At 46.0% G+C, this 27,579-nt stretch overlaps 1 protein-coding gene across 1 annotated transcript in view; it reads right to left on the bottom strand.

Moving 5' to 3' along the window:
- Positions 1-25,289, bottom strand: part of MYO1B (myosin IB) — a 101,532-nt gene extending 76,243 nt beyond the window's left edge. The window contains exons 1-2 of the mRNA XM_056861080.1: positions 25,155-25,289; positions 7,926-8,041 (exon numbers count right to left, since the gene is read on the bottom strand). Of these exons, the coding sequence (XP_056717058.1) occupies positions 7,926-8,041; positions 25,155-25,289 (251 nt within the window). The remainder of the gene's footprint in view (positions 1-7,925; positions 8,042-25,154) is intronic.
- Positions 25,290-27,579: the final 2,290 nt, after the last annotated feature.

Here is a 27,579-nt window from a genome sequence, read left to right as displayed (position 1 = left end):
CAAGCAGATCATCCACCACTGAGCCACAGCCCCTAAAAACAGCTTCCTAAAAAGAGTCATCATCATTAAATACTCCAGTCACAAAGACATTTCAGTTCTTTCTCACACAAGTTAGTTGACCTACTGAAACAATAAAAGAGATCTTCAAACACTCTTAGGTATTTTGCAGGAATCTTGGAACATTACAAAAGGATTATGCCCCCAAAACAGGATTGGCTGTTCTCTATGACTACTGAGCAGTAAAAGAACTTGCGACAGGAAATGCAGACACTGTTACAGGCAAAGCATTTTAACTATTTCTGATTCATAACTTTGATATACAAGTACAAGAACATTATGCACTTCAGATAGAAGCATTTTGAAATATCTTTTGATAGTCGCAGCAAATTGGAATTTAGTTTAGGAATACATGCAGGAGCTGATCTTCACACACGTTGGATAACGCACTTTCAATGTGTTCTAGAAGTCATTTGCAAATGGATTTTTCTGTTTCACACGGGTCATTTATGCAGGGGAAGTATGTGTTTGGTTTGCTGCACAGTTTTCTGATCCGAATTCTCAAACATCATGAGGGCTCTCTCCCACAAAGAAATTCCAGGAGTACCTTGTGATTAATTAGGCATCCCCATTGAATCAGGGAGCTTCTAAGTCCCTCCCCCTGAAAACGCAGCCTTGTTGCAGTTTACTTGGAGGGGGCGGGTCAGCTCTTAAAGGGGCTGCTCTCTGTCTGTGCGTGGCCTTTTGCAAAACTGGGTATTCCTCCTGTCCTTTCTTCCACAGCTCCCTGCCAGGAGCTGCCTTCCAGCCTCTCTTTGGTTGGTGCCTTCCTGCACATTTAATGAAGGTTTCACTCCCTCTTTTGTGCTTCGCTTTGAGGGAAGGGGTTGGATGGGAGGGACAGACATGTGGGAGGGAGAAGCCAGGATGGGCATGGGGAGAGAAACCCTAAAGTTAGGACTATGCAAGAGAATGGTGGGGATTTGCCTCGCTCTTGCCTCGAAGCAGAATTTAAATTTGTTATAAAACAGCATCCTAGAACTGCGGGGAAAGAACGAGGCGGGAGCGAAGTCACTTCTGAAGATGGGTAAAATCATAATGCAAAGGAAGCCTGGAAGCAGTCCTGCAGGGATTGCAAGCTAAATACCCCTGCATAAACAGCCACAGGAAAATCCAGTTGAAAACAACTGCTAAAGTGCATTATCCAACATGTGCGAAAGCCACCTGGGTTTGCAAGGAATAGGCATGTAACAACAGAAAGCCAAATATTTCAAAATCTCACACAAGATACCTTGCGACCTTAACTCTTTTAGGAACATTTGGATCACTATATGTACCTTAATTCAACCTCTGCTTAGTCCACACAAAGCACAGCTGACTGATAGGGCCAACCTAAATAGAACTGGGGGTGGGGGAAAGTACCGTCAATTTGCAGTTGATTTATGGCGACCTGGTAGGGTTTTCAAGGCAAGAGATGAACAGAGGTGGTTTGCCATTGCCTGGCTCTGCATAAGCAACCCCAGATGTCCTTGGTGGTCTCCCATCCATGTATTAACCAGGGCTGTCCCTGCTTAGTTTCTGAGATCTAACAGTAGAATTATAGCCCTCTTAGTCCACTTAAAGCCTTTCTTCTGATGGATTTAGAAGGGTGTAACTCTACTTAGGACAGCACTGCCAAAGACTTTTAATAAAACTGTTTTATATCCCAGAAAGTGAACCATACATAGTTTTCTTAATGAAGAGCAGATATTTTCTTAAAAATTAAGTTTGGTCACATCAAAACACTATTTGAGATTTTGCCTAAATCGTAAATCCTTGCAATATCATCCTTACTGGAAAAGACAATAATGCCAGGAAAAGTGGGAGGAAGCAGGAAAAGAGCATGAGACAGATTGACTCAATCAAGGCCCTCCGTTTGTAAGACCTGAGCAAGGCTGTTAACGATAGGACATTTTGGATGGCATTACTTCATAGGGTCGCCATAAGTCAGAAGCGATTTGACGGCACTCAACACACACAACTTCCTCTAAAACAGTCTTCCTGATGGAAGGCAAACAACAATAACCTCTTCCAGCTGCCAAACGTGTTCTGATTTTTACATTTCTGCTGCTACATTCAATATGCATCAACTTCCTTAGATCTAGAAAAGTTGAGACTATATCCACCAATATCAAAAGCAAACTCTTAAGCAGGCCTTAATACCGCTCATATACGAACAATGTCTTAGAGCAACCCTTGTAAGAAGATGGTAAAGAAAAGGGTTTCGTAAGCAGGGCACTTGTTGCCTGCCTTATAAAAAAAGTTCTGCTGGGGGCCTCTTAGGAAAAGAATTCCACATAGCTGGGGACAATGCAAAACATGTGCATCACGGCACAAAGATCTGCGGCCTGAGGGAATGTCATGCGCACAGCCACCACATATAAATCTGTGAAAATCCAGCGTCCTGAAAAGTTGGTTTCATTGTTCATTTTGGACACCTTCATTTGGACAACTAAGTTGGACACCAACTTAGTTACACAAGGATCGATGTGAAAGTCACCACAATGATTTAGAGTCCCGGCGTGAGTTTGTAAAGAGGCACGCAAACATTTGCACACTTAAATTTAACCACGTCGCTTCAATCTGCACTTATATTCCAGTGCAGAATCTAAGCACCACTTGGACAGTTTTCATGCTGTCAGCAGTTCTCAGTACTGCAAGCATTATGACTTCTCTTCTTCCCACACTGGCTACTTTACAAAGATTCTCTCTAAACTTCAGCTCTCATGCATGAACCACAAGTTCCACAAAAAAATGTGTATCCATGTTAGTGTATAAAGCATAGCTCAAGGTCAGAGACAATGCCTTATTAAAAAAAGAAACGGTAATAACATCAATACTGGTGAGACTTAATAAAATACATTTCTAGTACATTTAATAACAGTTAGATAACATAACAGCTAGACAGAATTTAGCAGTTAGGATTGCCAGGTCCCTCTTCGCTAGAAGCGGGAGCCTGAGGAGGATGGGGTTTAGGGATGAGAGGGACTTCAATGCAATAGAGTCCTATTGCCAAAGCAGCCATTTTCTCCAGGGGAACTGATCTCTATTGGCTGGAGATCAGTTGTAATAGCAAGAGATCTCCAGCTAGTACCTGGAGATTAAATCCAGATCATATCACGTTTCGCTTGCTTCATCAGCCTACTGCGAAATATTATTTAGAATCTCTGAAATTGACCTCCGTGGGTTCTGCTTCTCTCTGGCAATGTACCTGGAGGTTGGCAACCCTACTAGCAACGTATGCAGCATATCACTTCTTTTTTTTTCTTTCTTTTTTGAACTGTCAAGTTCAAGGCAAGAGACAAACAGAGGTGGTTTGCCATTGCCTGACTCTGCGTAGCAACCCTGGACTTCCTTTCCTTGGTGGTCTCCCATCCAAGTACTAACCAAGTTGACCCTGCTTAGCTTCTGAGTGCTTCCATTCTTCTGAGTAATGGAAATATGGCAGAGGTGAATCAGACTCACTGGTAGGGTTCTCAACTGCTCAGTTGTGGCAGACAATTGCCCGTGAATCAACTGCGCTACCCGCTGACTATCAGCTGGTTTACCCCAGAAGTAATGGGGCCACTCTATTATTTATTTATTTATTTATTTATTTATTTATTTATCATATTTATCGCCTGCCCTCATTCCTAGCGAGCCAGACTCAGAGCGGGTAACTACTCTAGCACATTCCTGCAAAAACTCTGTCGTTTCCATAGAGCAGTGTTCGTCATTCTGGGCTATCATTGTTCCACAAGTGGAACAATTTTTGAAAAGCGCCATTACCGTAAAACTCTTCATAACAGAATCAGAAAAAGGAAAGCGGGCGCGATCCACACATCCTCTCTCCACGGTGGCAAGGAGAGAACTGAGGGATGGCCGATCCCCCTCCCCTCCGTCATGCGGGAAACTGATGGAGGGGGAGAGGAGGCGTCCCTTCTAGAAGCTTTCCAGACTAAAAGTTCTCTGTGACCGGCCTGCGCATTCGCAGTACCCATGTGGGACTACACAGAGGCCAGGACGATGAGTTTCAGCATTATACAAAGCCCGGGTTTAAAAATACTATGGGCCCAAACGGGCAAGAGTGACATTCCACTGATTTTAACAGAAAAGGTTTAAGCACCTGCCTCACTCTCCCGATGAAACCAATAGGACTTAACAGCGCTTAGCTTTGGCTGGATCGTGCCCGAAGTTGATTCTATGCTTATGATTAACAAAACAAAACACAATGCACAACGCAAAAGCAGCAAATCCAACTGAATCAGCCTCCCACATAGGAAACTATTTGCTGGTTTCTCGTTCTCCCGCCAACTGCATTGTCATGAGAGTCTACTCAGCGTATTGCATCAAATTAGCACAAGAAAGGCATTTTGGCAACGGGAAAGGAATTCCGCATCGGAATTTGAACGACAGGTCAACTCAGATAAGGCGAAGTAGAAACAACCCAGCAAATAACACTCTGACCTGCAATATGAATGGTAGACCATCCTTAGGATCTCACATACCAGTATGGAGGAGGAGGAGGAGTTGGTGTTTATATGCCGACTTTCTTTACCACTTAAGGCAGAATCAAACTGGCTTACAATCACCTTCCCTTCCGCTCACCTTAACAGACACCCTGTGAGGTAGGTGGGGCTGAGGGAGCTCTATCAGAGCTGTGACTAGGCCAAGGTCACCCAACTGGATTTATGTGGAGGAGTGGGGAAACAAACCCAGTTCACCAGATTAAGTGGAGGACTGGGGAATCAAGCCCGGTTCTCCAGATCAGAGTCCACCGCTCCAAACCACCGCTCTTCACCACTACACCACTCTGGCTCTCACAAGCCCTCACAGATGCTCAGCAAAGGGCTTCGAGCGGGATTTCGTCACTCCCATCAGAGCAGTTCTTTTATCAGCCGTTCTTGAAACCTAGGATATATTCAGTCCCTCCCTAAATACTTCAGGGCAGTTATAATTGCCTCAGAGCGCCCTACCACTCAGACGTCTGTCACAGAGCTTCGTTCTAAAGCTTAGGGCTTCTTGAAATACTTGTAAACCACGCAGATCTTAATCTAGGTGAGTCCCAATGAAGGTAGAAAAACCAGCACGGATGAGTCTTTGCCACAAGAGGCTGAGGCTGCAGCAACAAGCATGGCTCGAAACACCAGTCCCGAGCGTCCTGAGCAAACCCACGTCCCGTGAACAAAACTTTGTGCATTAAAATGAGGAATCTGTCAGGAAGCAACCCATCACAAGGATTACAGAAAGTTACGAGAAGGGGGGGGAATCAACAGCAGATCTGACATCACAAGCAAAATGATCAAGTATTCAGAATGATATCCAGGTTGAGTATCCCTTATCCGGACTGCTTGGGACCAGAAGTGGTCTGTATTTCGGATCTTTCTGTATATTGGAATATTTTGACATTTTTGCACATACCTAATGATCGTGCTTCGGGGCTTCCTTTCGATTATGCATGCTGTTTTAGCCAGAATCTGGAAAACACGGGCAAAATGCACAGAGAGGCGACCGCTGACGGGCGGAAAAGGCATGCAGAATAAACAGGAAGCCCCGAAGCAGTCGGCGGGGGGTGACAGTGGGGGAAACGTCCCTGCATAAAAAGCCTGGCCTAACCATTCAGGTCAGGGCAGTATCCTATGAATATCCAATCCTACATAAATATGTTTCAGGAGGGTAGCTGTGTTAGTCTGTGGTAGAAGAGCTAGATTTGAGTCCACTTGCGCCTTGGGCCAGTCACAGTTCTCTCAGAACTCTCTCAGCCCATGCAGCAGCCGGCAACGGAAAACCACCTCTGAACGTCTCTTGCATTAGAAACCCTTCAGGCTCGCCATAAGTCATAAGCTGTGACTTGACGGAGCACTCACACCCAGCACCTTAAAGACCAATGAGGTTATCACGATGTGAGCTGTCGAAAATCAAATCTTCCTTCGTCAGATACCACAGAACACAGAGTCCGCGATCTGTGGGTACCTGAATGGTTACTGATATCTGAAGAAGGGAGCTTCGACTTGAATTAGGGTTGCCAGCTCCGGGTTGAGAATTACCTGGAGCTTTTTGGGGGTGGAGCCTGAGGAGGGCGGGGTTTGGGGAGGGGAGGGACTTCAATGCCATAGGGCCCGATGGCCACAGCGGCCGTTTTCTCCAGGGGAACTGATCTCTATCACCTAGAGATCGACTGTAATAGCAGGAGCTCTCCAGGCACCACCTGGAGGTTGGCAACCTGAAATTGAATCTAGGTGAGGGGGAAGAATGTTTCTTTAATGTCTGGATTGTGGATTTCCCAGAGGCATCTGGCTAGGGTTGCCAGGTAGGTAGGATTGGCGGGCCTGCCAATCCACCCAGCCGCTCTAGAGCCGCAGCTGCGTGCAAGCGCATGCACACGACAGCACGTCCGGTTTCATTTCCGGAAGCACCGCATCGCCACGGCTGCTTTTGCACTCATTGGGGGTGCAAATTTTGGAGGTTTGAGTGTTAAATCGGCCACGGCGACGCCGTGCTTCCAGAAGTAAAACCTGTCAACGTGTGCATGCGTTTGTGCGTGAGCCCCGCCCCCTAAAACCTCCTTCCGATCGGTAGGAGGGACCTGGCAACCCCACATTTGGCTATTCACTTGGCAACCAGATGCCTGGGTGACACAGACCCCCTGTCTGATCCTGAAGGGCTCTTCTTATGGTACCAGACCATAAAGACCCAAAGAGGAAACGGCAAAAAGGCATAGCCAAGCGACTCCTAGGAGGTCTGATGCTTGGCGAAGGACTAGAACGGCTCGCTTTAGAACGGAGTCAAGCATAGAGGACCGTTCATTGCCGCAATCAAACACAAGAGCCCCATTCAAAAACAAGGGAATGTCTTTCACATCCAATACGCTTCGGAGTTATCATTTTTCTCTCTGAGAATACAGGAGACATATTTCTTCGCTCGTACCTCCGTGGAACCGGGCAATTCAATACTCTCATACACTCTTTCATTGTTAACCAGCCTTCCCGAGGTATAAACATTCAGGACATAAACTGCTTACGCAGAGAAAAGTTGTGATAGCCGAAGCACAAGACAGGGTCAGTTAAGCGCGGCGACGCTCCCAATGAAACAAAACACTCTAACTGTGAGTAGTCCCACGGACTCCAATGAGTACCAAGTACACAAACCCCCGTTGGCTTATGGCCCCTTCTTCCTAGCCTCCAGGCATTGCAGAAATTCCACAGCTATTCTTAAAATGCCCGAGTCTAGCAGGTGCTGTACTCAAACTGGAGGTTATTTTAGGGGACGAGTTCTTTGCAGATGTTTTTAATGACTATCTTAATGCGCCGTTTCAAATCGGAACGGCGAGCAGTTCTTATCAAAGCACTCTAGCTTTTATACCAAGGAAATGCCTATTAATCCGAGCTCAGAATTATTCACCCCATGCAATTTGCAGACTTTATTCAAAGGGCAATGGTCAGGTTTTCAGAAAACTCTAGGCAAGGAATGTTATGATGAAGGAGAGAGAAAGAGGGAAGATTATCACCAGCAGAAGGAATAACTAAAAAGGATTGATAGTCTACAGGTGGAAATTCACATTACTGAGGCAAACATGGACACCCCCTCAACTTCATTCCATTTTATTTATTACTATTTAATAGGCTTATTTACCTCTTCTCCAAAAGAGTATTGTCCAAAGAGGTTTACATAAAATCTATCACTTTTGCTAACTTTCCTGATGCCTAACAGTATTCCGACAAATTGCGAATCTCCTTCTGTGTTCTGTTTGTAACTAGTGGTTTGCCACTCGTTTCTCTAGGTTCACAGACCTGGTTTGTGGTTTAGATTAAGAAGAACGGTCTCATCTTTCTTTCATAATACTGGGTCACACCAGTGGATTGCAAATGCCTTCCCCCTCTCGACACAATTTCTTCTGGCACCAGACTTACATGTGAGGGCTGAGTTCGTAGAAGTTTCTGTTTCGGTATTCTTCCACCTTCTCCGGGGAATAAATAGGCAGCGATCTGTAAGGATTGACCGATATCACCACACTGCCGATGTAAGTCTGCAGAAGAAGAAGAAGAAAATGTACAGTGGGGTTTTAACAGAAGATACTGCAATGCATCTACCAAGTTATTTTTAGGCATATGGGGTTCTTCTAGAGCATCCGTACTGAAAACTGGTCTTCCTTACGATCGTCCTATTGTCAGAAGTAAATGTTGAAGACGTGCCTTTCACACCTACAAACACCGGTTGATTTGCAAATCATTCTCTGACAGATGTTGATACAGAGGATACATGACTTCAAGAAGCAGGGGAAAGTTACAAACTTTCAGATTTTGCTTTGATGGCCAAACTAACACAACTGGTCAATATGAAACCAATGGAAGAATTCGAGTTGAAATGGCAGCCTTTTTATGATTATTATTCAGGTGGTAAATAAACAATCTAATGTATCAGATAATGACTTAGTAGAGAATTTGCAGTGATATATAAAGTGTAGGTATGTTTAAGATATTTGATAGAGAGGATAAATTGTGACTTTTAAGATGTTCTAGGGTTTAGAATTATCTGGTAATATTCTTTTCTTTCCTTTTAAATACAAACTATATTAAGGCTTGGAGGACGAAATTATGTTCTATTTCATTTTTCCCCTTTCCCTTCCTTTTCTTTTCTGTACCCCAAATATATAAAATAAAATAATAATAAAAAAGAAGCAGAGGAAAGTCCACAGAGAACGCACACAGGGTTACATACACTGACCCATTCGCACCTGGTATAACTCATATTTCTTTATGATGGAAAGTGAATAGTTTGGATAAAGATAAAGCTAGCTAGACTAGACTAGAAGAAGAGTTGGTTTTTGTACCTCAACTTTCTCTACCTTTAAGGAGTCTCAAAGAGGCTTCCAATCACCTTCCCTTCCTCCTCCACCCCCACAACAGGCACCTTGTGAGGTTGGTGGGGCTGAGAGAGTCTGGAGAGAACTGTGACTGGCCCAGGGCCACCCAGCTGGCTTCATGTGTAGGAGTGGGGAAACCAACCTGGTTCACCAGATGAGAGTCCGCTGCTCATGTGGAGGAGCAGGGAATCAAACCTGGTTCTCCAGATTACAGTCCACCGCTCTTAACCACTACCCCACGCTGGCTCTCAAAGGGCAAAGACTACCTTACATCTTACTGCCTTAAGACATCTGGAAGCCAGTCCTCTTTCTCTTAGCAACCACAAACAATGTCATCCAAAGGGCCACCATTTTGGAAAGACCTCCAGTCATGTTCCCAAGTCTCAAGCACAGCTTCCAATGATCTATCGCCACATTGTAAACTGAGCTCATTTGAGGTCTGGATCCAGCGAATTCCCAGTGGAAGGCCCCGAAAGTCACGGATGTTTCACACATTCTCCCCTGACAGACTTTGCTGACCATGGGAAAGTTTGTGACCAAGGTTTTTGGGATCCATGGAGCCAGTCAACCATTGCAGTTTGGAAGGCTACAGTGGGGAGGGGATGAAAAGGAATGCTTCCCTTCTACGGCATGGAAGTATGCGTAGGCCTAATTTAATGTGTTTATGCTTTCCTGGCATTGCAAAATTAGGAAATTGCCTCTTCTCACTCTTCTGTCAGCAGAACTGCGCTGACAAGAGGCAGAAAGGGCCTGCAGCATACGAAAGAAAGAAAGAAAGAAAGAAAGAAAGAAAGAAAGAAAGAAAGAAAGAAAGAAAGAAAGAAAGAAAGAAAGAAAGAAAGAAAGAAAGAAGAAAGAAAGAAAGAAGGGAGGGAGGGAGGGAGGGAGGGAGGGAGGGAGGAGAGAGAGAGAGAGAGAGAGAGAGAAAGAAAGAAAGAAAGAAAGAAAGAAAGAAAGAAAGAAAGAAAGAAAGAAAGAAAGAAAGAAAGAAAGAAAGAAAGAAAGGAGGGAGGGAGAGAAAGAGAGAAAGAGAGAAAGAGAGAAAGAGAGAAGAGAGAGAGAAAGAAAGAAAGAAAGAAAGAAAGAAAGAAAGAAAGAAAGAAAGAAAGAAAGAAAGAAAGAAAGAAAGAAAGAAAGGAGGGAGGGAGGGGAGGGAGGGAGGGAGGGAGGGAGGGAGAGAGAGAGAGAGAGAGAGAGAAAGAAAGAAAGAAAGAAAGAAAGAAAGAAAGAAAGAAAGAAAGAAAGAAAGAAAGAAAGAAAGAAAGAAAGAAAGAAAGAAAGAAAGAAAGAAAGAAAGGAGGGAGGGAGAGAAAGAGAGAAAGAGAGAAAGAAAGAGAGAGAGAAAGAAAGAAAGAAAGAGGAAAAAAGGAAGGAAGAAAGGGGAGGGAGGGGAGGGAGGGGAGGGAGGGGAGGTAAGGGAAAGGAAAGACCCAAGTATTTACTAATTCTTAAGAACAATCTGGCATAATTAAATCTTCATATGTTACTGATGTTCATTTACTTTATTTAAGCGCTTTAGGCTGTTTTTCTCCCTGGTGGAATATCATGGTCCTCAACTCTTATTATCAAATGACCGTGGGGTGGGGGTGGGGGGTGAGAATCGACAGCAGGAAGAGAAAACAGATCAATTGCCGTTTGATATCATAAAACCAGGAAAAAGTCTTCAAAAATTAAGGACGCAATACTCAAATAACTAAGCCACAAAATCGCTCTATCTTTTAGATGGCAAAACTGTTTGAGGAAAATCTTTTTTTTTTTAAATCTGTGGATCTCCTAAAGGGAAAATTAGACAAGGCACAACATACACAAAAGATTGATAGGTTTTGTCAAAAACTATTATTTAGAATTGCGGCGGGGGGGGGTTATCAAAGCCACGCTGAGCACAAGAAAACCGATGTACTCCATACCTAGTTTAGCCCCATCTTAAAACAACTAAAATTTTGCAGGGTCAACGATTTATGGACCGAAGGCTCTCCCACATGTGCCTACGCTTAAACTGAAGTATGTTTAAATGCAAGTTACTCCTTTGGTTTGGGCATATGACACAGGAGTCGGCGTGGTGTAGTGGTTAAGAGCGGTGGTTTGATGGGAGTCTGATCTGGAGAACTGGGTTTGATTCCCCACTCCTCCACATAAGCAGCGGAAGCTAATCTGGTGAACCAGGTTGGTTTCCCCACTCCTCCACACAAAGCCAGCTGGGTGACCTTGGGCTAGCCACAGCTCTCTCAGCCCCACCTGCCTCACAGGGTGTCTGTATTGGGGAGGGGAAGGGAAGGCGATTGTAAGCCGGTTTGATTCTTCCTTAAGTGGTAGGGAAAGTTGGTATATAAAAACCAACTCTTCTTCTTCTAGTCTCCGTGTCTAAGGAGGTCCCGCTACCACAATCCCACCATGTAGCTCTTCACTCTAAGGTTAACTGTATGGCACTTTCAGGAGAAAGGACTTTTTAAATTTTTCCAGGGAAAACAGAACTTTCCCACACAAAGATCTTCCTTCCCAGCAGGACTCCAACATAAACAGAGCAGAGATATAAATGACTTAATTCCTCGAGCATGGAGCAAATGCAGATGCATTCCAGGGATGAAAACAGAAGTCCTGGGGTTGAGGGGTGTGTGGAAATGCCGCCGCATCCGAGGGATCTGAATATCCTTAGCTTGCCGGGTGTTCTTCTATGCAGCTACTAATTTTAAAGACCCAAGGATTGGTCTTGTGACTAAATCAGGGGGGGGAGAGAAGATTATGTGGATTCCAGCCTCTGCTTTACCACAGGCCTAGTTATGAGCTGGAACAAGGTCCTCTGTACATCCATAACACCTGCGGTTAATACCCAGGATAAAAAAAGGTTGTTTCTTGCATTCCGGCTGCTACTACATTAGACAGGTTTCCAAAACCTAAATCACTGCAGGCCTCTAAACATTAAGGATCTAATCGTTTAAGCCTCTGGGTCTGGAACATGAACGAAATCAGTAGAAAAAACAGCAGAGAGATTTGTACTTATGCACATCTGAAGCTGCCTTATACTGAATCTGGCCGTTGGTCCGTCAAAGTCACATAGGGTTGCCAACATCCAGGTGGTGGTGAAAGAAGGAACCTATGCTGAAAATAGTGGTAACTGTACAAAGAGGCAGCACGTGGCTCAAATTAATAAACATCAAAAAAAAAACACAATTGTGTTTGTCTTACTGTCAAATGTGTTGAAAATAGACCACCAAAACAAATGAAAAGTGTGTCAAAAACACACACACAATAGCCTCGGAGGGCTAGCCTCGCAGGGCTTAAGGCAGTGCCAATAGGCTGAAAATATAGGAAAGCCGAACAGCTAAACAAAAATAAAGCCTCCCGGGCTGAATATAAACCAAAAAAGATATGGTTATAAGCAATACCCAACAATAGTGGTGGTTGTAAGCAATACACAACAATGGTGGTATTACAATCACAATAGTAACAAAACAAAACAACAATGCGGTCCAAGGTGGGTCCGTCGCAAAGACGCGTTTCGAATCTTCTTCAGTTTGCCGACCCAACCACTTTTAGAGAAGGAATTAGAACTTAGTAGAATAGTTCATCACATGTATAACCCCATCTGATACTACAAGATGTTAAGGCTATCCCTCCGAGGCTATTGTGTGTGTGTTTTTGACACACTTTTCATTTGTTTTGGTGGTCTATTTTCAATACATTTGACAGTAAGACAAACACAATTGTTGTTTTTTGATGTTTATTAATTTGAGCCACGTGCTGCCTCTTTGTACAGTTACAACATCCGGGTGGTGGCTGGAGAGCTCCCGCATTGAACACGTGAAGCTGCCTTCTACTGAATCAGACCCTCGGTCCATCAACGTCAGTATTGTCTACTCAAACTGGCAGCGGCTCTCCAGGGTCTCAGGCGGAGGTCTTTCACATCGCTTACTTGCTTAGTCCCTTTAATGGAGATGCCTGGGATTGAACCTGGGACCTTCTGCATGCTAAGCAGTTGCTCTACCACTGCGCTACAGCCCCTCCCCACTGCAACCAACACGGAAAACAGGAACGTGAACGCAGTGGGGTGGCAATAGCCTTAGTTTTAGTCATTTTAGCTTCTAGAGACAGTCCAGGCTTCATTCGATCTAAAACCCACTGATTTGTATGGGGTTTTTTTGGGTGGTCCACGGTATCCGTAACACTCTCCTCCAACACCACATTTCAAAGGAATCTACTTTCTTCCTATCAGCTTTCTTCATTGTCCAGCTTTCACACCCATACATAGTAATAGGGAATACGATGGCTTGAATTAACTTGATCATGGTCGCCAGTGACACATCCTTACACTTCAAAATCTTTTCTAGCTCCTTCGTGGCTGCCCTTCTCAGTTTCAGCCTCCTTCTGATTTCTTGGCTGCAGCCTCCCTTTTGGTTGACGATGGAGCCAAGGAATAGAAAGTCTTGAACAATTTCGATTTCCTCACTTTCCCCGTAACCCAGCACAAAGTTAAGAATGGGTAAACCATTCATGTCAGTAGTTTTCAGCTCACCTAGCTCTACCTCGGATCACCACTCTTGTCTTCAGGGTAAAGTATCTTGCTGAGGGCCTTTAAATATGCACAAGGGAACCAGACATGCGGGCGCGACAGGATGGGGGCGAAAAACTGCATTATGCTTCTATTCTTATCTACAACCCAATCCGCCACCCCCAAGGGAATTCCCAAACCCGTCTGCACCTGCTAGCATTCCCCCAGGTCAGTTGAAAAGACCATTTTGTAACCTCAGTTGAATGTATAGGCTAGCAATTAGATCCCATCAGAATGCAGACAAAGCCTCAAAGTGTTTAACTCATCCTAGCACCTTCTTCCCCCTATCTCGACACTCGGGAGATTCCACAGCTGGCCCCAACTAGGGCAAAAAAGTGGCCAGGGACAAAAGGTATTTCCAAAAAAAGGATCCTGGATCCAATCTCCCATCTAGCAATCCAGCTTGGCTTCTCGTCTCGGTCCTCTACACTGCCCGAGCGGCAACACGACCTATGTGTGTTACAACTACTGACTCATGCGTTTGCAAGATCGGCACCAGGCAGACCGAGCAGGTTTACACAGGCAAATCCCATCACACGCCAAGGCAATGATTAAGGCTTTGTATCAGCGGGATCAGCACATGCAAAACGTTTTGCACTATTCTGAACACATGAACACATAAAGCTGCCTTATACTGAATCAGCCCCTTGGTCCATCAAAGTCAGTATTGTCTACTCTGACCAGCAGCAGCTCTCCAGGGTCTCAGGCAGAGGTCTTTCCCATCACCTACTTGCCTAGTCCCTTTAACTGGAGATGCCGGGGATTGAACCTGGGACCTTCTGCATGCCAAGCAGATGCTCTACCACTGAGCCACGGCCCCTCCCCACATGCCTTTGTGGAACTCAGAGTACACATCAGTTCTCCCCTTTGTAAAAGCCCCAAATTATGTTTTATATCAGATTAAGGACAGATTAAGTATGTCTTCTACCTGGGAATTAAGATCACAGGGAGAGGCTCCTCTGACTGTCCCGACCATCAAAGAAGCCGGTCTGGTGGGCTAATGAGAGATGACCTTTTTGGTGGTAGCCCGCTCGATTTTGGAACAACTTCCCCAGGGAAGGTGCAGTTGCCCGCCCCCCTCCAATTGCCAATATTCAGGAGGCAGTTGAAGACAGTTTTATTTAGGATTGCATCTGCCTAATCTGGTTTTTATTGACTGGCAGTCTTAATTGAGATTTTAAATTGTGGTCTTTTATGTGTTTTCTATTGTTGTCGTTGTATTTACACTGTAAGTAGCCTTGAGCCCTGACCTGGATGGCCCAGGCTAGCCTGATCTCATCAGATCTCAGAAGATAAGCAGGGTCAGTCCTGGTTTGTATTTGGATGGGAGACCACCAAGGAATACCAGGGTTGCTGTGCAGAGGAAGGCACTGGCAAACCACCTCTGTTCATCTCTTGCCTTGATCTGGATGGCCCAGGCTAGCCCGATCACATCAGATCTCGGAAGCTAAGAGGAAGAGAAGAGTTGGTTTTTATATGCCAACTTTCTATACCACTTAAAGGAGAATCAAACCAGTTTACAATCACCTTCCCTTCTCCTCCCCACAACAGACACCCTGTGAGGGAGGTGGGGCTGAGAGAGCTCTAAGAGAGCTGTGACTATCCCAAGGTCATCCAGCTGGCTTTGTGTGTAGAAGTGGGGAAACCAACCCGGTTCACCAGATTACAGACCGCCGCTCATGTGGAGGAGCGGGGAATCAAACCCGGTTCTCCAGATTAGAGGGCACAGCTCCAAACCACCACTCTTAACCACTGCACCACGCTGGTCAGCCCTGGTTAGTATTTGGATGGGAGACCACCAAGGAATACCAGGGTTGCTATGTGGAGGAAGGCAATGGCCAACCACCTCTGTTAGTCTCTCGCCTTGAAAATCCCATAAGGGGTCCCCCATAAGTCGGCTACGACTTGACAGCACTTTACACACACACACACACACACACACACAGAAGTAGCCTTGAGATCCACACAGCTGAAAGGCAGCTAGTAACTGCTTTAAATAAAGAAATAACATTAAAACGCAAGCATTCATGGACTCCTTGGAATGGGACGTTCCCACTTTCTTTTCCTGCCGCAGTCTGCTCAGGGCCACCCCCCTCCCCTCCAATTTTGTCTGTGGGGACACGAGGACGCTGCTTGCCCATTACGGCGTACCAGAGACGATCCCATGTTTGGTATGATGCTGCGGACTGGAAATGTGTTCAGGACCCCCCTCCCAGCTCCAGGCAGATTACCGCCAGCCGTCCTTGGAAAAAGCAGAGCTTTCTCATTTCCCTAACCGCGGAGAGGGGAGGGGGTGGAAAGCGACAGCTCACCAGGGACTGGATGCCAGAGATCCCTGGGAATTGCAAGAGAGGTGGGGAGAGTAGTGTGTCTCGCCAGACGGAGCTCTGAGAAGGGGGCGGCGGGGGGGAGCCGATGCCTAGCCGGTGCTCGGAAAAATCACAGGACGGAAGGGAAAGGGATGAAAGAGGTCAAAGAGGTCGACAGTCCTGCACTGGAAACAAGCATCAGGTTTGCTGATGTGTCCTGAAAGCACTCTACGGCTGTTTCCCCGCGGTCACCCTGCCGCCCCCCACTACTTCACCATTCATTTTGATTCTGCGTGCGTTTTCCGACCTTCAGAAGTCGCCTCGCTCTCCCCATGCATTTCCACGCATTTCCCAAGGGGAGAGCGAGGCAACCTCGGAAGGCCGGGAAATGCATTTCCCCACGCCTTTCCCCCGCGTTTTCTGGATGCTGGCAGCAACTACCCTATGAGGAATGTTTAAAACGCTTAGGGCTGTTGAGCTTGGAAAGAAAGTGGTTAAGGGGAGACATGAGAGAGGTCTATAAAATTATGCATGGTTTGGAGAGAGTGGACAGGGAGAAGCTTTTCTCCCTCTCTCATCATACCAGAACGCGGGGTCATCTGCTGAAGCTGGAGGGAGAGGGATTCAAAACGGATAAAAGGAAGTATTTCTTCACACAACACATTGTTAAATTGTGGAACTCCCTGCCCCAGGATGGGGTGATGGCTGCCAACTTGGAAGGCTTGAAGAGGGGAGTGGATATGTTCATGGAGGAGAGGGGTATCTATGGCTACTAGTAAAAATGGATACTAGTCATGATGCATACCTATACTCTCCAGGATCAGAGGAGCGTGCCTATTATATCAGGTGCTGTGGAACGCAGGCAGGATGGTGCTGAAGTTGTCTTGCTTATGGGCTTCCCGGAGGCACCTGGTTGGCCAGTATGTGAACAGTCTGCTAGACTTGATGGACCTTGGTCTGATCCAGCAGGGCCTTTCTTATGTTCTAGACTCTTACATGCATTCTCACATCAGACACAACAAATCCCTACATTTGGGAGCTCCAAGGCAACCAAGCACAAGACGATGGAAAAATCCTCCATTCGTCCGTGGGCATCTTGGCCCAATGCCAACGGAGTCAGCAATTTCGCTTGTTTTCATAAGCACATTCTCCAGCTCCGTAAGGCAGCTAGATACTCAACCCCTGTAAAGCTGCTATGAAAAATCGTACGAAAATATAACTAATTTCAGAAACTGGTTCCAACACGCTGTTTTTTCAAAGCGTTAGGCTGTCTCTCTTTACGCCCTTCCCCCGTGTTCTTTAAAATACATGCGCGTCTGGCCACCTATGTTTAGAGACTCGGTGGCCTGCAATAGCACACCGTAAAGATCTTTCCTGCTAGGAAAAAATAGTATTTTTAAAAAAGAATGCTTCCCCGCCCTGGAATATTTCTAACACTGTTATGTAATTATCTCTCCAAAAAGACACCGAAACGAGAAACCTTCAATTCGTACGTCTCGCTCTGAAATCAAGCACAGCTTTCATCCGTGCCGAGTTGTATGTAATCTGTAGTTTGGCTTATGGGGGGTGACAGCCTCCACCCTGATTTTAAAGACAAATGAAAAGCAGCTTTTTTAAGAAGAACAGCTATTTTAAGAAGAACAGCTGGGAGGCTGATTTGCAAACATAGATCTATTACAGTTGCCAACTTCCAGGTGGGGCCTGGAGATCTCCCAGAATTACAACTGAGCTCCAGGTTACAGAGATCAGTTCCCCTGGAGAAAATAGCTGCTATGTGCTGCGTGCTGTTTTTGCTTAGTTACTTTTTGTTATTTCCAGCATTGGTTGTTTGTGAGTTTTGCTAGGTAACCTCCAGGTACTACCTGGAGAAATCCTGCTATTACAACTGATCTCCAGCAGATAGAGGTCAGTTCACTTGGAGAAAATGGCTGCTTTGGCAATTGGACTCTATGGCATTGAAGTCCCTCCCCTTCCCAAAACCTGCCCTCCTCAGGCTCCTCCCCAAAAACCTCCCGCAGGTGGCAAAGAGAGACCTGGCAACCTTACTTTTAAGGAGAATCAAACCAGCTTACAATCCCTTCCCCTCTCCACAACAGACACCTTGTGAGGCAGGAGGGACTGAGAAAGCTCTAAGAGAGCTGTGACTAGCCCAAGGTTTGATTCCCCGCTCCTCCACATGAGCCGCAGACTCTAAGCTGGGGTTTCATACAATCCAAAATGCGTAGAAGCGAAGGTCTCTGTTTATTTTAATTCTTTCTTTTTTTTAGTGAAAAACGTTTAATAACTGGTTGAGGGACATTTTTCCCCCTTGAACTTTACAGGCCTTCTGAAAAGATTTATAGTCTTCACTGTGTCTCCTCAAGACTGTCTCCTGATCACTTTTTTTTAAAAAGTATTTTGCAGCGTCGGCTGCTTTGCAAGATGCATTCTCTATATACCGCTCAATGACTGCTGATCGACAGCGTCTTCCTTCCATCGTCCGCTTGGAAACAGGCCTTCAAAGCGGAGGGCCCGTTTGTGCAAAATCACCGCTGGATACATACATCCAAGCATAGACAGAAGCGGCAGTAGGGACCTAGGCGTGAAATTTATCATCTTCACCTGTACAGTTGAAAACATAAGTACCTCTCAACCATTTCTTGTTCTCCCCATTCTGAAGAAGAAAAAGAAGAGGAGGAGGAGGAGGAGAAAGAAAAGTTGGTTTTTATATGCCAACTTTCTCTACCACTTAAGGAAGGATCAAACCAATCTTGGGCCAGTCACAGTTCTCTCAGAACTCTCTCAGCCCCACCTACCTCACAGGGTGTCTGTTGTGGGGAGAGGAAGGGAAGGAGATTGTAAGCTGGTGTGAAACTCCTTAAAAGTAGAGAAAGTCAGCATATAAAAAGAAACTCTTCTTTTTTTACAGTTCTGAAAGATACAACTCCAAACCATGACACAGAGAAAGTCTCATTTGGAACCCAACTCTTTTTGTTAAAATTATTCACACATGACTACTGCATTAATGTCAGGTGTTTTTTTTCGCGTCCCACCACGTATTTCACTCGACAGCAGCTTTTGAAACATTAATTCCAATATTTGGTGTACGATCAGGTTATACTTTCTAGAAAATGCCGACCATCGTCATTTTTTTGCCCTGACTCAAAGGGAAACGGGAACCGCATGCTAACTCTACACTACTGTACTTGTCTATGCAAACAGACCAGTAAAAAGAACAGAATGGAGGAACAGAGAAAGAAAGGTCTATGACTGACTATGGCAAATATGAGAGACGGACAGAAGGACAGCAAGCCGGAAGCCAGAACGAAAAGAGCTAAACCCATAAACTGTACCTCTATTCCCTATGTGCTTTGCGTTGCTGGTTGCTTTAAATACATTGCTAGGTTTTTGTTTCATTTAGCTGCTTGGGTTTGTGGCTTTATGAATATCTCGGAAGCCAGGTAGGGTCAGTGCTTGGATGGGAGACCACCAAGGAAGACTTTGCAGAGGAAGGCAATGGCAAAACACCTCTCCTTCTCAGATCTCGAAAGCTAGGTAGGGTCAGTGCTTGGATAGGAGACCACCAAGGAAGACTCTGCAGAGGAAGGCAATGGCAAAACACCTCTCCTTTTCAGATCTCGAAAGCTAGGTAGGGTCAGAGCTTGGATAAGAGACCACCAAGGAAGACTCTGCAGAGGAAGACAGTGGCAAACCACCTCTCCTTCTCAGATCTCAAAAGCTAGGTAGGGTCAGTGCTTGGATAGGAGCCCACCAAGGAAGACTCTGCAGAGGAAGACAGTGGCAAACCACTGCTCCTTCTCAGATCTCAGAAGCCAGGTAGAGTCAGTGTTTGGATGGGAGACCACCAAGAAAGACCCTGCAGAGGAAGGCAATGGCAAACCCCCTCTGCTTCTCAGATCTCGGAAACTAGGTAGGGTCAGTGCTTGGACAGGAGACGACCAAGGAAGACCCTGCAGAGGAAGGCAATGGCAAACCACCTCTGCTCAATCACTTGCCTTGAAAAACTTCAGGGGTCACCATAAGTCAGCTGCAATTTGACAACCCTTTACACACGCACATGGGAATCTTTGCTGTTAGATTCAAATGTTATGCTATCTTGTAATCCATTCACTGATTGCCTGGCATCATCATATTTTGTAATCCACTTATACTGATCAACTGAATATTTTTTATCATGCTCGTAATCGGCCTTGGGTGCCAGTGAGAAAGGCTGACTACAACTGAAAATAATAATAATAATAAAAAACAATAAAACCGGGTAACTTAAGCTCTAAACTACATAGTGGGAAGAGAACGAGGAAAGATGTTTTTAGAACATTTCTCCCCCACCTTATCTCCTCAGACTCAAGGTGATTTTCCCTTGGGGCAATGGGAGGGAGGGGAAATTGCAAAGCAGAGCAAGAATTCAGGCAAGGGAAAATAGGGTAGGGGGTCAGGAATGGGGTGGGGTTGAGTGGGGAGATCAGCCTCCGTCTTCTCCCTTCGGCAAATCCCACTCCGCTCCGGAACCACCAAACCGCTTCTAAACCTTCGCCAAGGTTGAAAAGTATTTTCAGACCTTGAAATGAGTCAAGCTGAAAGAGAGTAATGCGGACACAGAGTCACTTTCCCTGTCAGCTACTCATACGCCAAACCAATGCACAGAGCAGTTTGACACTATGGGGAGGGGAGTGTTGCCAGGTCCCCCCTGGCCGCTGGTGGGGTATGGGTGGGTAGGGTTGCCAGATCCAGGTTGGGAAACCCTTAGAGATTTGGGGGTGGGGCCTGAGGAGGACAGGGACCTCAGTGGGGTACAGTGCCGTAGAGTTCACCCGCCAGAGCATCCATTTTATCCAGGTGAACTGATCTCTGTAGTCTGGAGGTGAGCTTGTATTTGAAGGGCTGTCACTCAGGGGAGGGCAGGGAGCTGTTCCTGTTGGCATCAGAGGAGAGGACTTGCAATAATGGGTTTAAATTGCAGGCGGAGCGGTACCGGCTGGATATTAGGGGGGAAAGTTTTTTTACAGTAAAAGTTGCTTGACAGTGGAATCGGCTACCCAGGGAGGTGGTGAGCTCCCCCTCACTGGCAGTCTTTAAGCAGAGGCTGGACAAGCACTTGTCAGGGATGCTCTAGGCTGATCCTGCATTGAGCAGAGGGTTAGACTAGATGACCTGTATGGCCCCTTCCAACTCTATGATTGTATAATTCTGTAATTCCGGGGGATACCCAGGTCACACCTGGAGGCTGGCATCCCTGGGGGAGGGAGTAGAGCACTTACAGCACACCTATTGACTGCACTTCTTTTGAAAAAATTAGTAGCCCTTTCATTGATTCATGCTCCCTAAAGAATGGCGGTCATAATCCACAAGTCCCACATAGACAGCGTAGTCCTCTACTCTCATACGAAGAAGAAGAGTTGGTTTTTATATGCCAATTCCTCTTCCTCTTAAAGGAGAATCAAGCCGGCTTACAATCACCTCCCCTTCCCCTCCCCACAACAGACACCCTGTGAGGTAGGTAGGGCTGAGAAAGCTGTGACTAGCCCAAGGTCACCCAGCAGGCTTCATGCGTAAGAGCAGGGAAACAAACCCGGTTCTCCAGATCAGAGTCCACCGCTCCAAACCACCGCTCTTAACCACTACACCACGTTGAAGAGAATCCTTAGTAGGGAACGTTTTGTTTGCCTCAGGCTTCCCCTTTTTACAGAACAAAGTCTCAAATTTCAGTCAACAGAATTCTAATGAAGTATATAATGTTTGCAGGGGGGTCGTGCAACATCACCATGGGGCCGTGAAAAAAGCAAGCGCCTCAAAACCCACACCGTAGTACAATACCATTGGTTTGGAGTAGAAACAACATTCCTGGCATTGCTTGGAAAAGAAAGTTATGAAGCGGTACAAATCGGGCCGCGGGTACCTGATGTATCAGCCTGGGGTGGGGGGAGAAGCTGTTTGTTTTTATTGGCATTTGACCGTTTTTCTAACCACAAAGGACTTTGCTTTCATCTTCTAGGTCCTGTCCTGAACAGCATACATGAGTCAACAATGACTTTGAGGGCAACTGACCAGTCGGGTTGTGCGAGGCCCAGGAGAAGATGCCACCTGCTTCGAAGTTGGAAATTCAAACAAACCCAAGGGGAGTTTAATACTCAACAACCAACAAACAAATAGGGGAGTTGGGTTTTGGAGGGAGACGGGATAGAGGTACCCTTGGACTAGGCAGGGAGTTCAACAGGGACTGTAGGGATGACATAAGAACATAAGAAAAGCCCTGCTGGATCAGACCAAGGCCCATCAAGTCCAGCAGTCTGTTCACACGGTGGCCAACCAGGGGCCTCTAGGAAGCCCACAGATTACACGACTGCAGCAGCATTGTCCTGCCTGTGCTCCACCGCACCCAAAATAATAGGCATGCTCATCTGATTCTGGAGAGAATAGGTATGCATAATGACTAGTATCCATAAGCACATAAGAAAAGCCCTGCTGGATCAGACCAAGGCCCATCAAGCCCAGCAGTCCGTTCACACAGTGGCCAACCAGGTGCCACTTAGAGAGCTCTAAGAGAACTGTGACTAACCCAAGGTCACCCAGCTGGCTTCATGTGGAGGAGAGGGGAATCAAACCCGGATCTCCAGATCAGAATCCACTGCTCCAAACCATCGCTCTTCACGACTACACCATGCTGGGAGCGAAGGAAGCTCAAATCAGTCTACAGCAGGGGTGTCGAACTCAATTGTTACGAGGGCCGGTTATGACATAAATGTCACTTGGTTGGATCGGGCCATGCCTCGCCAGCCCTCATCGGACGTGGGGCGGGGGTGGCTGCCTCAGCTGGCTCGTGGGCCGAGTATGAGCTCTCAAGGGGCTGAATCTGGCCCCCGTACCTTACACTTGACACCTCTGGTCTGGGGGCGGGGAAAACCCTACAGATCTAAGGCCGATGTCATATGCTGCAGAGAGACAGACTCCAGTTAGCCCCAAAAGATACATCAAGAAACAGAATAATGACTAATAACTGGAGAAACTATGATAATGAGTTTTGTATCTCTTTGTTTTTGTTTTCTAAAAAATGATTTTCGGTGTTTTTTTTCCTTTCCTCCTTATTATTAATACTATATGATTATTGCTTATCGAAATGCATTAAATAAGGGGAAAGTACAATAATACCACAATGACTTATAACAACTAGAAATTATGAATACAAAGGAGATTTTAGATATTGTAGGGAGGGAGGAAGACGGTGGGGAAGTCAATAATCAATTATATGTAATATTGAAGACATACACCTAGCAATCCTTTAATTTTTTTTATATTGGCCTATATAAGATGTATTGTCAAATGATATGCAGACAATTACTGAAAAACAAATACATATATAAAAAGAAACAGAATAATGACTGACGACGCCTCTTATTTCCCCACCGGATTTAAAGTTCTGTTTCTTAAAAAGCGCACAATGTTTCGAGTCCTTTGATCTCATGCAGACCAATGAATGCAGGACTGCTACAGAATCCTTTTGCCAACACGCATATCCCAAAGCGTTTGTCTTTTTTTCAGTTTCACAAGCCGGTTTAGAACCAAACAAACTAAAGACAAACCGTCTCCTTTTCAGCCGGGTCACTCAACGGCAGGTTGACCTTACAAAGTGCTAGCCTGGAAGGGGGTTGTTTGTTTGTCTTGCAGTTTCAGTTTTTTATCTTGCAATCACTGCACACATTACACCACACAGTAACTTGATACAGAAAAAAGGGGGGAAGGGAAGAAAAGAAGAAGGGCCCTGACAACAATTCATTCAAAAGCATTTTAAAAAAAAGGGCTAGCTTGGCTTTAACAAAGAAACAGAGAGAGACAGAGAGGGGATGATAAAAGGAACACATAAAGCTGCTTTATACTGAATCAGACCCTGGTTCCATCAAAGTCAATATTGTCTACTCACACCGGCAGCATCTCTCCAGGGTCTCAGGCAGAGGTCTTTCCCATCATCTACTTGCCTGGTCCCTTTAGCTGGAGACACCGGGGATTGAACCTGGGACCTTCCGCATGCCAAGCAGATGCTCTACCACTGAGCCACAGCCCCTCTCCAAAGCTCTCCAGGGTCTCAGGCAGAGGTCTTTCCCATCATCTACTTGCCTGGTCCCTTTAGCTGGAGACACCGGGGATTGAACCTGGGACCTTCTGCATGCCAAGCAGATGCTCTACCACTGAGCCACAGCCCCTCTCCAAAGCTCTCCAGGGTATCAGGCAGAGGTCTTTCCCATCATCTACTTGCCTGGTCCCTTTAGCTGGAGACACCGGGGATTGAACCTGGGACCTTCTGCATGCCAAGCAGATGCTCTACCACTGAGCCACGGCCCATCCCTACAGATCCCTACTGAGGGCGTGCATCCTTAAGATGCAGAAGCATTCTTGGGACACTCCAGTGCATGAGCACTTGTTTCTTTTTACTTTCAAGAGCAGCACCCAACAGGCCAAAAGCACACTGTTTCGCTCTGAACTGCAAAGACTGGCACCTGAAAAACCACCCCCCACCAGGTTAGTTGTGTGTCAAGTGCCATCAAGTGGCTTCCGACTCATGGCAACCCTATGAATCAACGTCCTCCAAAACGTCCTCTCTTTGACAGCCTTGCTCAGGTCTTGCAAATTGAGGGCTGTGGCTTCCTTTATTGAGTCCATCCATCTCTTGTTGGGTCTTCCTCTTTTCCTGCTGCCCTCAACTTTTCCTAGCATAATTGTCTTTTCCAGCGACTCTTGTCTTCCCATAATGTGACCAAAATACAACAGCTTCAGTTGAGTCATTTTAGCTTCTAGGGTCAGTTCAGGCTTGATTTGATCTAGAACCCACTGTTTTTTTTGGGGGGGGGGCAGTCCAGGGTATCCATAACACTCTCCTCCAACACCACATTTCAAAGGGATCTACTTTCTTCCTATCAGCTTTCTTCATTGTCCAGCTTTCGCACCCATACTTAGTAATCCCTTAAAAGAAAACAAAAGATGCAAAAAACTCACACCGAGCATATCTGGTTTCATCCACTCCAGCCAGCAATGAAACACACGTAATTCCAACAAGAGGTTGAGAAAGACAAGGGAAATTAACGGCGAGCTAAGTACACAATCTTACGGCCTGGCAACCAAACCCTTCAATTCCCATAATTGTAAATCTGCTTTGTGCATATATGTCCTGTAAGGTTATCTGGACATTTCCTCAGCAGGCTTTTTGCGGGAGGCTGAACGGGGACAGTGACAACCACCCCGCCTCCCCTTACCCGCTGAAGAATGTGTTTCGAAGACAGTTGCCTTTACTATCTAGTCTTAACAACAGCCATTTACACCAAGGTTTAGATTCAGGAAAAAGATGCACCCGATCCTGGCATTACTACACAACCACCCTTTTGTAAGTTTCCACATAAGCTCCTGCATATGGATATTTTGGCAGGGTACTCACGTATATCTCGTTGTGATCGAAACGCTTTTGGAGATTACTGAGAAAGGATTCCTCCGTGAGGGGTTCCAGAAGCACCATATCTCCGACCCCGATCATATTGTCCAGAAGAGATGTCTTTGCCTCCATCTTTGCCATTTTCCTCTACTGTAGAAAACAGAAAAGAACAGGCAGGAAGATTAACTTTTTAATACACGTTCAGGTTGCCTAGACACAAGAACGAAGTACTTCTGATGACATTTTTAAGGCACACCAAAGCCAGGAGAGGGGGGGGGGAGAAAGCATTTAGGAAAAGATTGTTCACAGCAGGCAGCCGTAATCAAAGAAAGATATGGAACAGAAGCACTGAAAGCACTCGAGAGTCGAGAGCCGTCAAGGTCAGAAAACAACAGTTTCCACTGTCTGCCTTTTGCAGTATAGGCAGCTATGAAAAAAAAAATTATTCAGGAAGGCGGCAGGCGCCAACGGAGAAGAGCGCAGATTTCCTACACCTAGAAACAGTTTTGTCCTCTTACCCGTCTGGGCTATCACAAAACAATGATTTTACAAACCTGTGGCTGGAATAAGCAGTCTTGCAAGGTTCTCAAAACTTGCATTTGCCAAGGTTTTTGCTCCTTTAAAAAGGTAAAGGTCCCCTTGCAAGCACTGGGTCATTCCTGACCCATGGGGTGACATCACATCCCGACGTTTCCTAGGCAGACTTTGTTTACGGGGTGGTTTGCCAGGGCCTTCCCCAGTCATCTTCCCTTTACCCCCAGCAAGCTGGGTACTCATTTTACCGACCTCGTAAGGAAGGAAGGCGGAGTCAACCTTGAGCTGGCTACCTGAAACCGAGCAAGAGTCCAGTAGCACCTTAAAGACTAACAAAATTTCTGGCAGGGTATGAGCTTTTGTGAGCCACAGCTCACTTCTTCAGATACAGGAATCCCATATCTCTATTCAATCCAGGAGAATGCACTGTCTTGCGCTTTCTCCTGGATTGAATAGAGGTATGGGTTTCCTGTCTCATCGCCAATGCTGATTTCTCCACGCCTGCTGCCCCTCAGCATATCACACCTAATCCAATCGCACCTGCTAATGTCATTTACTTGCTTTTGACATTTACATTGCCATTGTGTGACTAATCCACTCTTTTCTACTAAAAGATAGATGGACTCACATTCTAGCTGTATGTGAAGCAGTGAGCTGTGGCTCACGGAAGCTCATACCCTGCCAGGAATTTTGTTAGTCTTTAAGGTGCTACTGGACTCTTGATCTTTTCTACTTCTGAACAGCTCCAGGATTGACTGGGAATCGGCTGCAGCCCCTCTGCCTTCCAAAGCTGCCTTTGCTGGAATTCCTCCACATACAGGAGAAACTAAAAACACAAGAGATCTGAAGTTGAAAAGCTGTCCAACCCAACCAAAACAGGACTACAGCCTTACTACACCTCTCAGGGGTGTCTACACCGAAGAACTCCCTTCCATTTGCACATTTCCAAACAGGCGCTATTACATTATAGGCGCCCGAGCGAAATGAAACCGTTTCACGTTAAGTAAATACGCACCAATGGGTTCGAATCGGAAGGAGCTGTCAGGGAGCCCAGAGGAAAACCGATAAGGCGCATATATCCAGACCCTAAACGTGCAAACATTTGTGCAGAAGTTGCAACGGACGCATGGGAAGTCAGAGGCACGACCTATGGGCACGATTCCAAAGCTTCCATCCCCCCTCCCTGCAAGAATACAGTTCTGCCAAGACCGACCGTCTGCACAGGGCTTTGAATTGCTAGATTCTGATAATGCAATTCCTAGAGGGGGAGATCATGAAAAGAATAGCCGCTGCCAAGCCAATTTCTATTTATAGAGCACGCATCTTCTCAAATGGCCTGATCTTACACTTCAGTAGCCCAATAATTCAACTCACGAATGCCGGAAGCTATCATTAATGGACGCTGTTTTAATTACAGAAAGTGGTACGGGAAGGGACTGTATTCTCTCCAGAAATTCTCTCCGTTCTCATTGCTATGAAAATGGCACCCCTCGGGAAGAATCCTCAAGCGCCCTTGGTTAGAAATGCAAAAGCCCAGGGGCGGACTGCCTATTGATCTTGCAGGGAAATTTTTCCAGGTGACTGGTAGGGTTCCCAATCTCCAGGTAGTGGCTGGAGATCTCCCGCTATTACCACTGATCTCCAGGGAACAAGAGATCAGTTCCCCTGGAGAAAATGGGCTTTTTGGCAATTGTGACTCTATGGCATTGAAGTCCCTCCCTTCCCTAAACCCCACTCTCCCAGGTTCCACCCTCAAATATCCAGGTATTTCTGAACCTGGAGTTGGTAGGGTTGCCAGCCTCCAGGTGGTAGCTAGAGATCTCCTGCTATTACAACTGATCTCTTGGCAACAGGGATCAGTTTCCCTGGAGAAAATGGCCACTTCTGCCATCTGGAC

This window comes from Euleptes europaea, chromosome 15 (genome assembly GCF_029931775.1).
Source record: "Euleptes europaea isolate rEulEur1 chromosome 15, rEulEur1.hap1, whole genome shotgun sequence".
NCBI lineage: Eukaryota > Metazoa > Chordata > Lepidosauria > Squamata > Sphaerodactylidae > Euleptes > Euleptes europaea.
This window is presented reverse-complemented; position numbering and strand designations above follow the sequence as displayed.